The following is a 12324-nucleotide window of genomic DNA, read 5'->3' on the forward strand; positions in this document are numbered from 1 at the left end:
ATATATATATATATATATATATATATATATATATATATATATATATATTTTTTTTTTTTTTTTTTTTTTTTTTGTAAATTTCAAATTCGCTGAACTAATTTTTGCAAACTTACAATTGTAGAACTTTTTCAATCATTACTAATTCGTTTTTTTTTCTTTTCTGCCCGTACATTTTAAAATGATATTTTCTTGTGAATAATAACACTAGATCCAAGCCCAAACACCCTGTTAGTACCACATGCACGAAGAACAGAAACTTAGTCGAAATTAGTCTGAAAGAAGTTACTGCTTCCCATATTAATACTATTCCAAACAATGGCCATTTTTATGTTCATTAACAAATTATGGAATAATACTCAGAAATTTTTGTTAAACTCGGAATACTTTCATTAAACATGAAACGTATTAATAAAATCAGCTTTTCCCGTTTCATTTCGTAATCAGAGGCGTGCGTAAAATTTTGGGGCTCCTCGCAAATGTTTTTACGGGCCTTATCCATTTTGTTTACCCCCCCACGTCCCTACTCGGGTCCAGGCCAGCAAGTGTCCCTCCTCTCGCTCCCCCCCCCCCCCCCCCCCGTTCGTGACTGCATGACTTGAACGATTGTTTCGTAGTATCTACTTTTGTGTAAAAGAATAGAGGTTTGCTCTCACTAAAGTTAAATTAAACGACTGCGCAATAATTTACTGATCGCAGTGATTTTTTGTCAACTGTTTATATAAACAGAAAGATAAGTATGCATTCCCTTGGGAAAAATTCTGTCATTCCGTGATTTTAGAGCTAAATCAACCAAAGAGTTAACATTACCAATAATATTTCAAATATTATTGAGAATGTTAATTCATAATATTGTTAATTTTTTCTCCATTCCTGCAAGGTATTATTATTTTTTCCTTTTCAAAATGATTTCCAATTAAATCTTTTTTTTAATGAGCTTTTTTTAAGTTCTTTTTTGGAAAAAAAAAACATGCTTTTGTTCAATGGCAAAAAAGAACCATAATTTTTATTGTTAAGCTTCCTTGTGGCTCAGAATAGTTGCAAAAATATTCACCCAGAATTCACTAGATTCGCTTCCAAAGCATTTTGCAAAGGCACGCGTGTTTCTCCTTTTCTCCTCCCCCCAATCCATTGCCTTATTTACTCATTGCTCGGAGTTATGAAATACTGGCAGTTTGCCAACAGGATGAAACGCTGCCGTTCGTGTGGTACATGTACCGCGGCCCCCGTTTCATAAAGCGGTGGTGACGTCATGTGAAAAAGACTGTCCCCGCATTTTCGATTTCAAACTGGTTTACCTGCTTTTTGTGGATGAGTTTTCTTTCATATGCCGCTCCGCACCCCGCAGACTGTTTTTCTTTCTTTCTTTTTGTTGCTATTGCTTCAATGATTACACTCATGGAACTATAATAGTACTACTTTTTTACTGCACCTGTCAATCGGGAAGACATTTTGCTGCGCATAAATTGTTGGAAAATAGAATCCCAACTCTGGACGAAAGGGATCTGGAAATTTTTCAAAATGCCCCCCCCCCCCTCCTACTGAAATATAAAAATATTTTAAAAAATGAAATAAAATGAATGCAAGCGTGCCAATAATGAGACATTGATTTTGTGTTATTGTTTTTTTGTATTCAATTAAATTTCCAACAAATAAAAGAAAAATCAGAAATATTTTCTACGACTTCTGCTCCCTGAAAAACTGCTTTGTTTTTCTTCGGTAGTCTTTGAACGCTGTTTCTAAAACTTGTTTTGGAATGTGTTGGGTATTAGCTATTGTAAGAAATATTTTCTGTTTTGCCTGACTTGAAAATTAATTTCTGATTTACTTGGAAATAGGTCCAAATAATAAAGCAATTGAGCTTAGAACTATTTTGGAGCGTTTTAGTAAGTGCTTGTTAAATCTCCCAAGTTTTGAATTATTTACGACTGATATGAACATAAAATAAGAAAATTGCTAGTCCTTGCATTTGGGGCTTTAAAGACAGTTTGCAAAAACGGTGGGTGATATTGCCCTCTGGTGGACATAGGAGGATTCAAAAGGGAAGTCTTCGATCATATGAAAAAGCAAAGTTAAAGCTAACTAACAAGTTTTGCACAAAACAAGATTTTGTTGGTGACGATTAGTAATATAAAAAAGTCATTCATCATACAGTAGTTGAATAATTTTACCACTGAATTTATAAATGTTCGTTTGTTGATATGAGTTTATAAGTAGATGTGGGAAAGATCGGAAAATACTGGACATTTTGGGGAAAAAACGTTTTTTTTTCCGAAGAAATATCTATCAACTCGGGAGAAAAAGTAAAATATTATTGGCACAGAATAATTTTTTCAATAACTTTGCAGAAAAGTTTTAAAAAAAAACTTTTATTTCACCGAACTATTTCTAGTGCTCACTTCTTTTGCATTGAAAAAGGCGTTTCTTCCAACGTCGAAACACGTGTATGCAGTTATCAGCAAGTTTTGTGCAATAAAACGTGGTTATTTTTCATTTGACCGAATGATGTGTTCAGAAATTCTGTGTGTGTGAGGGGGGGGGGGGGGGAGACACCTGTTGGCCCGGCCCCGAGCCTGAATGGGGTCCGAGATTTTTTAAATGAGGGCTGAAACATATGTAGTGATGCAGAGTAAACAATATGGAGGAGGGCCTGTAAAAGCAATTTGTGACGGGGCCCAAAATTTCTGTGCACGCCCCTGTTCTGAGGGGGGGGGGGGAATTCCGCCCTTCCTGTTGGGGGGGGGGTCCCTTTACTGCCGGGTGAACGTCCCTAACCACTAGATCACATGGGGCAATCGCTCAATCAACATATCTTGCATAAATACAGGATCGGCTTGTTTTACACCGCCCAAAGACAAACTTAAAATATGCCTACCTCCGTCCATTAAAAAGTAGGACCGAATAGGGGCGCCCCACCTCCACTGGGAGGTCGCAGATCTCTTTTATAATACAGTAAGATACTTTTGGTTAGAAAGAATTATTTTTTTTTTGGTTCAAAATTCATTTAAAGTTAGGGGTCCCTTTCGAACTCGGAATCCGAGACCACATGTGCCCTTTATTCTCCCCCCCCTCTCTTTTTAGCGCCCTATTCTGTTCAAAACATTAAAATATGAAGAAGCGCAAATATCCTTACTCTTGCTTTTGGCTTAGCTTTTGACTTTTTTTCTCCCCTCGACTTACCGTGACTTCTCGAGGAACTGCGCATTCAAAAACATAGAAGTGGCGTACAATTGCAAGCTCTTCCGCGCAAGGGATAGGAGGGCGCACGCTCTGAAAAATTATGACTCTGTTGAAATTATATATAAAAAAAAGATTCTCATGGGGGGGGGGGCGCACCGAAATCTATGTACTCTACTGTTACACACACAGGGAGTGTTTATTTTATCTTCTTGCTCTGACCACAATATATTTGTTGGAACGAGCGCATTAGGAGCAGTTAGCTCCCCCCCCCGCCCCCCTTTTTTGAGTCGGATCAGTGAAGGGTTGCAATGCGCAAGGCCCACTAAATCAAATTATGTTTTTTCGCAATCACGAATTACGATGGACCCTACTCGTTGAGTTTCTTGGAAATGTCAAACAAATTTGCACCCGTCATATTATGACTTGTGATTGTCCAGAGTAGGTAATTCAAGTTATTTCTATAAAAAAAAGATTAGGATGTAATAAAGATACAGATTTTATGGCCGATATCCACCCCAGTACACTTATCACAAAGATTATTTACAGCTTATAACGTTATGTATTTATATTTATTATCGCTTTTAAAAGATAGGAATAAGTAATCAGGAAATTTAGTATGAAGATGAAATTTTTTAAGTCCATCTATGTTGTCTGAAAAAAAAAAAAAAAAAAACGCCTATTTTTCAAAAGTAGAATCTGCTTAACTTAAGTCTTGAATGAACGCACACGATTTGTAACCATGGCGGCGAAAATTTCTCCTCTTAATGAATATTAAAACGACGAATTAGCTTGTTTTCGTCGTCATGGAAATCTGAAAAATCAGAGCAACATCAGCTTAGGTCAAGTGAAGATAATAAGCAATTCGTAATTGTTCAAAAAAAAAAAAAAAAAACTCGCATAAGTGAAAGGATTTAACGGCGCACAGTGGAGTATTTGACTGAAAATCCTGGCCAAAACTAGTTTGAAATTTTCACTCTTCTGAAGGCGACACCCTTGTGTGCGTTTGTGCGCTGTACGGCAAAGCTATCCCACTTATAGACACAAAACTTAGTATACAAGTTGTCTGAAATGTCTGATGTTACAATTTGAAACTCGATTTTTAAAATTTGAATTAGAAAATGAAATATTTAATATTTTATCCACGTTTTAGACTTTTGCATGTTTACGACTGTAAAAACGATCCTAGTAAACGTAGAAAAAAACCCAATGCATCACTAGATAGGAAAAATAATTTTCTTCCAAGATTATGGTTTGTTTGAAGTTCTAACGTAATTAACCGAATTTCTAAGAATTTACAAAGGGAGGTCACTTTTTCGATTTTTTTCAATTATTCAATCAATGTAAACTAAAATTCTTGCATCCAATATTCTAATAATGTTATGGCTCTGAAACTTTTTAAGGAAATAATATAAACATCTTACCTTCATTTACAGCGAAAACGGTGAAGTTATGTTCTTTCACTGATTTATAATGAATTTTTTTTCAATGAGTTGAAATAAAAATTTTCAATAATTTTCACTCGATCCGAAATGGATGCCACTGTTGGCTCTTTGCCAAAATGCTTAGACAAGTGATAAGTAAACATGTTCGATGCGAATGGCTGTTTTCCTTTGAAGATATGTAATTAAATGCACTGTTCGGGGGGGGGGGAAGCAAAAAGCGGTTAAAAAATCCTAGTATTCTGCACAAAACACTAATTTGAAACCAAAAAAATAATCAATTTTATTCTTTTCGTTTGGTTTCAATCATTAAAACCCTGAGTTAATCATGCACAAAAAGAATTAAAGACAAGGGTTTCGGGGTTACAAAGAACCTTTTTTCTATTAAAAAAAAATAAATAAATAAATGAACTAGGATATTATAACTGTAAAAACACTCGAAAATGGATATTCAAAAGCTCTTTGTTTTTGAATTGTATATATTGTACTCGTACCTTGGGTCGATTCTTAGTTTGACATCGCGTGATGTGTCCGCTAAAAATTGTACGAACAAACTTGGAACTTAAATTTTATATAACTTTAATTTCACAACGAGTAGGTAAAATGTCTTAAATATGGATAGCTCGCTAGCGTAGAAACGTTAGGAGACAACTACAATTGTCTCCTAACGCTAGCAAGTGGGGGGGGGGGGGGTCCCCCCTTTTGCTACGTATAAGGGGGAAAAGACCCCCTCCCCCGGCACATTATTTGCAGCAATGATCTGAAAAAATATAAATATTTATTTATTTCATCTAAAATCTCAATTTTAAGGAAGAGCAAATTTTCTTAGCGAGATCACAAAATAATTTAATTTATTAACTCATTAACGTACATGAGAAAATTAACATAACTGAACGCAAACATATGTTTTAGGGGTGCAATGAATCTCTTTAGCGATGTATAAAGGTAAGCGTTTCGAAATTAATTGGAGGATTCTCATTCCATAACTTACATCTTTACCCATTGATGAAGCGGTTTCTCGTAACCATGAAACTCGTGTCTGAAATTTTATTGTTGTTTGTGCGGTCAAATATGTCGATCTTTTCATTCAGTAGTGCTTATGATAACTTTTTTTACAAATTTATTAAATCTTTGTTGGTAAACTCAGTTTAAAATCATGACTTGTCGCAAAAAGATCGGATTATGCACTTTTAAAAAAAAAAATCATTAAAAAAAAAGGGCAGTTGTAGGCGGAAGATTTTTTTTGCTGAAGTTAGCACTAGAGACTTTGCCAAATACGATGCAACTTTCAAAACAGCCCGACCGAGCCCGACACCCATTTAAAAAGCTTTCTCTACTTATAAATTAAGGCGAAAAGCCTTTAAAAACCTCATGTACCAAGTTTTCTTTATTTTTTTTCACAAAAATAAAATAAAAATATTTACTTTGATTTATAATTAGCACTAAGCCCTGACATTTCTTTATACCGTAAAATTGGTTTGGTTTAATTCCATTCATTTAGAAAGCCACAAAAAAATCTACATTGAAACGTAATAATTAAGCTGAAACGTAACAAAAAAGCGAAAATTATTATAGAAATCTCATCTTTCAACGAGGCTATGAGCAATTGTATGTGACTCAAGTTTCCAAAACAGGTGCCGATCGATGCACCAGTTAGTCAACTATCATGGAATAAATTTTCATAAAAATCGGGTAAATTTTTAATTTTGGACTTTTGGCCAGGATTTTCAGTCAAATACTCCACTGTGCGGCGCATGGATTCGAGCGCGCAACGGCGCACAAGTTGGAGGGCACACTGACCCATAGGCCGATGCCCCCTCACTTTTTAAAGTTAAAATTAATAATCGATTAAGAAGTAATTTTTACAGGATAGACAAATTTATTTCACTAAAATAAAAAGTACAAACAAATGGACTTTTGTCATGTTCTTTAATAGAAATGAAACTTGTGGAAGTTTATGGTGGCCATCTTCCATAAATCCATCATCCAACATCCATAAAATCCAACATCCATCCTAATTTTTGAAGCCATGTTTCATATTTTTTAGAGGTCGTTTGATTAGTACCATTAAAATTCAATAATATAGCTCAATGTTACGAAAAAAAAAAAAAAAAAGCTTCAGGGGCGCCGCTCTCTAACTCTCCTTACTTCTTTTAAACCCCTTACTCTTCTGATGCATTAGCCGCCTATGTCTGTTTTGCTACATGAAAAGATTGAGGGGGGACTACATAACTTATTCGTCCGATCTTCGTTGACATAAAACGCTAGCCCTGGTGCAACAAAATTGAAACCTTATCTCCCTACCCCCTACGAAAAAAAAAAATCAATGTATATTCATTTTGAAGATTTTTGATTTGTTCCTGACTAAAAAATTACATTCAAAGTTTACAAGTTAGCAAAATCGATCGAAAGGATTAAAAAAAAAATTGAATTCAAAAAATGTATAACCATTATTTTGTGGCTCTGAGAAAAGAGCTCCGACTCTGACTACGTTTTCCTCTGTTTCGGTAAATAGGGAGGGGTAATTGGCGTTGAGTTGAGAAACTTTCTTAGTAGTTTTTCCAAGGTATCCCAACTAAAATCCGAGCGAATAATGCGTCTAATTTTCCCTAAACTCCCCTAAAACAGGTAAACATAGTCAATGTCACAGCTCAACTAACCAGAGCTGCACTATTATACACTTTGTATTAGCTCTTTAATTATTTAATTTGAAGAACAGCTGCTGCGAATGTAAGCTGAGTCTTTACTTCTCTTTCTATAAAAAAGTAAAGACCTTCTTTTTGAGTTTAATATTCAAACCGGACCCTTGTTTTTCTTTTCTAGACTTCATTATGTAAGCTTTTATTTTTTGTTTGAAAGGTGTAAATTTTTTGGGTTGTCGCACACTTTAATAGAAAGCTGGAGCAGTTAATTGATTGAATGAATATTGGAAATTAAATGAATATGGAGTTTAAAACCGATTTACGATCTACGACGCCCTGTGCAATTTTTCGTTTAAAGTCCTACTCCCTTCTCTCGAAAGTAATATGTAGTTAAATTTTATTTCATTTCATTGATTTAATTAATTTTTTTTTTCAGGAAAATTCAGTTCATGTTGTCTGAATTAAATATCAATCAGATGCATCGTTTTTTTTTCTTACAATGACATTTAAAATTTAATTAAAAACAATAACCGCAAGGCGTCGAATAGCCGCCTAATCCGTGTAAGAAAAACTTGAAAATTATTTACCGTAATTTTTTTCAACAGACATTCAAAATGGCCATTCCTAAAACCACAGTACTTTTAATGATGCTGCATTGATGCTTTATTAATGGTAATTCCTCTCCAATTTCTATTCAGAAAGTTTTTTTCAGGAAAAATACCGAGAGAATTTTTTTCTTCTGAATTGAAGAATTGAATATGAAAAAGGACAAAACCTCAAATTTTGGCAAATGAAGAGGAGAGCAACAGTTCTCTTAAACCCTATTATATATGCATATAAAATCTTAATTATGTATAAAAAATAGTTTGGATCCTTAAAATGCCAGGGATACACCCCATTCGCTCTGGCAGAATTTACAGTCTGGGAGGGGGGGGGGGGGGTGCAACTGTCATGAACGACCGTATCAGTATTAGGATTGACAATATGTATTAAGTTCAAGGGTTCTGTGGTGAGGCAGAATGCACAACTGGGGGGGGGGGGGCGCCAGTAAAATTTTTAGGGGGGTGTTTTGAGGGGAATTTTCTCTCTTTTGGAGGGGGGAGGGCCTTCGGTCTTCGTGGTATTCGGGGATGCGTCCTTGCTCTTGGAGGGATGAGCACCCCTGGTTATGGGTTCTTAGACCATTGACTCAATGATCTAAGATGGGATTGATTTGACCCCCCCCCCCTCCCTTGCGGCGCCACTGGATGACAAAAGAGGTCGTGTTAGCGGTTATTCTTAACAGCATTCTTATTATTCCTCGACACTTCCGCTCTTATCATGTTCGTCACTGATGTCTCACGCTTATGCTTATCAGCTATAACGTGCCATTTTCAATCTTTTACAAAGTGGCGAATTCTGTGGGTTTCTCAATTTTTTTGCTCTTTTTCCATCTTTAAATTAATCCATTCCATAAAAATTTTCTTTAGAATTGAAGGCATTTGTGAAGTTTAATTCCGGTAGAAATTTGGGCATTGCGATGAGTATTACCTGCATGTCTGTTTTGGAGAATATATTGTAAGTAGACGGTCGTTCATGTGAGCGATCAGAATATTGGGCCGAAACGATTTTTTTGTCTCTTTCAAAACGAAGATTTAATTTACATTTAAAAAGCTATGGTTGCCGGAACAAAATAAGTAGCATTAACAGCTAGTCTGCGATTTCTAATCGAAAGGCGAAAGATGACTCCCCTCCCTCCCCCTCCTGGCGGTTCAAATCACTAAAGAAGCTTTATTATCATTATCTTTTGAATTTTATCGATTTCAGAAGTGCTGTAGTTGTGGCGAAAGGGGGGGGGGGGAGGGAGCGTTGCTCCACGGCATTGTTTTTTTCTTTTTCAAAAAATATACATTATAAAAATGTTGCAAATGCAATGGAAATTGGTTTCAAACCACTTTTTGTTTTGGAGAGTTCGCCTGAACCCCAAAGTGAATTCCCCCAAATATTCCCCCCTCCACTGAAGCAACGATATCAGGGGGAAAAAACAAATAGAAGAGAAAGAGAAACGAAATTAAAAAAAAAAAAAAAAAACGGACCCCCCCCCCAATTTAATACATGTTAAATTTTGCGCTCACACACACACACACACACATATATATATATATATATTAATTCTTTCTTATCTATTAGAGTTGGACGTACTTAAAAGACACCACATAGCAAAATGATACAGTTGTCGATGATAGAACTAAAACATTCGTTTAATGGCGAATTATGTAATGAAACAGCTTTTGCAAGCTTGCAAATTCAATGAATCAGCACATGAAAATATCGGCCGAATTTGTGACGTTTTTGGGAGGATGAAAATTCGTTTGTTTAATTATTATGATCAAGAGGATTAAAATTATAGGCAGTGGCGTTTTTAGCATAGATGTCACCCGCGACCGGGGGCAGTCATTTGCGGCCGTTTGCTCCTTCCCCCCCTCGCGAAAAGAAGAAGAAAAAAGTTGTGATGTCTTATGTAAACATGACGCTTGTACAGTTTTCAGAAACAAGTAAAAATTATGCAAAATTTGCCCTAGACGCATATGTAACCCCCCCCCCCCGGAAATATTATGCTTTAATTTCGTTGAAAGTGGATAAATTAAATGTAATTTAAGATACATACAGCGAAACTTCAAAATCAAGGCATTTACATGTACTATTTTTAAATCTCTTGAATCCACTTTAGGTGTTACACTATAGATTTGGGTCATCTGGGGTGAACCGCCTTCCCCCCTCCCCCGTAGGGATGCTACTGTTATAGATCCAGGGTGAAAGTTTTCAGTCTTTTGACGGATTTTTTTTTTATTATTATATCGAGAGGGAGTCAGACGGAATGGGATAAAATTTATAAGTAAACAAAATACAAGGTGAATGAGTGGAGTCTAGGAAAAGGAATTTGCGGTATTATTATTATTATTATTATTATTTGTATAAAGTTACCAAAGAAGAGAAAACTAACAATCATTACCGTATCATGAAAAATAAATTGCTTTTAAATAAAATTAAAATGAAGTGACTTTTTATAAATTGATTTCCTTAAGCATTTTTTCCCCCTTCAGTGTGTTGACATTTGTAAAAATTTTTACTTTGAATTTTTTTGCTAGGAAAGGAGTTTTCTTTTTCAGGCATTATTGAGTTCCGTTTTTCAATCCTTTTATTTACTTTTAAACAAAATTTGCCGCTTCTTTTTTGTTTTAAAAATTTCCGTCTTCATAATTCTAACTTTCATTCCTGTATGTCGCCTATAAAACAACGAAAGTGTAGCGCCCCCCCCCCCATTTTTTACAAACAGGTTTAAATGTATGTGTTTCTGCACTTGCATTTTTTTAAAAATATGCATTGAGTACCCCCCCCCCCCTCCCGCAAAAAATTGAACTGACGAGCCAAGATCCTATCCCATGAGCACAGACATTTGAAAGCGCTTCTCAATTCGAACTGCATTTCAATGGCGTCACCTGCAACCAAGAGCGAAAAAAAGAAAGGACCGTGGCAACAAGTTTGCAGTGTGTGTTCTTTTTTTAGGCGCGTCAGTTAGATGGATTATATTATCCTCTCTCTACTACATTCTTCTAACTTCTACTGTACATCATTTGCCATTGGAAATGATCAAAATAGTTTTTTTTTAGTTTGAAAGAAAAAAAAAGGGGGGGGGGGGTGCAAAAATAATTTATTTATGGATTTTTTTTGGATTTTTCTTGTTTTATGAAATGTTTAAAATTATATGTTCAAAAAAAAAAAAAAAAAAAAGAATACTCTTTCAAGCGTGTGTGAGGCAAAAGGGCCGCACTTTTTTGGAGGCATGTTTGAAGTTTAAAATACAGTAAAACCCCTCCTAATGGATACCCCTCAAAAGCGGACCCCCCCCCTTTATGCGGACAATTTTTAATTCCCCGATTCCTAGGCAAATAACATTAATTAAACCCCTGCCCTGCGTACACCCCTATATTACGGACAAAAAATTTTCCCTGTTAGTGTCTGCACATGAGAGGGGTTTTACTGTATTTTGAAATGCACTTTCCTAATGTAATAATTATCACTTAGGAAAGTTATTTAAGAAGTAAAATAAATGCAGAATAAGAGTCTGATCTGTGTATGGGGATAAAAATATAGAATACCTTGATAAAGGACAAGAGTAGATCTGTTTGTGGGCAGAACAATTGTTTGTATTTTTCTCTTTTTGATTTTGTCCTAACAGACCCATTATTTAAGTGGGGGGGGGGGGTCAATTATCCTCCCCTGGCTTTGGGTGCTCAATGTATTTGCACGCAAGTGGGGTGGTTTTTCGTGTTTTTTTGGCATTATTTACATTGAGTATGTACATTGAGTGCCCTGGGAGAATTCGAAAATTCTAATATTTTAAAAGAAACCCTTTGAGCTATTGCAGTAAGAGAATGATGTACGGTTGATTCATGTGAAGAAATTGCAATTGATTTTTATTCTCATTTTACAGCAATGGGAACAGTTCTTCCAGCAGCACAGATGAGGAAGTGGATCTGGAGGATGGAGAAATATTGGATTCGGAGGGAGAAGAAGAAAAAAAAGAGGAAAAGAAAGATTTCTCTAACAGTAAGCGCTTTTTGTGAAAATGTTGCTAAATTTGCATTTTCGTTTTCCATTGGAACAGTCCCTTCATGCATGAGTTTTTTACTTGATAATACACATAAAAATGAAAGAAGTCAAGACATACGGTAGATTTAATCTTTTGTCTTCTAAAATAAATATTACAGCGGTTGTCCTGAGGAGGGAGTGATCTTGTTCTTACATGCACTAAGTGCAGACCTTACCAGTAGCATAACTATGGTTTGTAGCGCTCCTGGCGAACTAAAGAAATTGCAACCTCTCATTTTTTTTGGAACATCTTTGATCAATTAATTCGACAAATAGGAGGCAGCATTACAATTTTTTTCTCATTTTCTTTTTTAGAATTATTTTCAATGAAGTAACAAAAAATTAAAAAAAATATATATATATATATAAACAAAGCCAAAGAAAAAGAAAGGCTGCTTTGAGATTGAACTCATCAGCATTGGAAATCTCAAAGT

At 35.4% G+C, this 12324-nt stretch overlaps 1 protein-coding gene across 1 annotated transcript in view; it reads left to right on the forward strand.

The window, feature by feature from the left end:
- The window catches only part of LOC129224293 (zinc finger CCCH domain-containing protein 4-like), a 77590-nt gene that overhangs the window by 30677 nt on the left and 34589 nt on the right, over positions 1–12324 (forward strand). Inside the window, exon 2 of the mRNA XM_054858725.1 lies at positions 11733–11848. Within this exon, the coding sequence (XP_054714700.1) occupies positions 11733–11848 (116 nt within the window). The remainder of the gene's footprint in view (positions 1–11732; positions 11849–12324) is intronic.

The sequence above is a fragment of the Uloborus diversus genome, chromosome 6, assembly GCF_026930045.1.
Source record: "Uloborus diversus isolate 005 chromosome 6, Udiv.v.3.1, whole genome shotgun sequence".
Taxonomy (NCBI): domain Eukaryota; kingdom Metazoa; phylum Arthropoda; class Arachnida; order Araneae; family Uloboridae; genus Uloborus; species Uloborus diversus.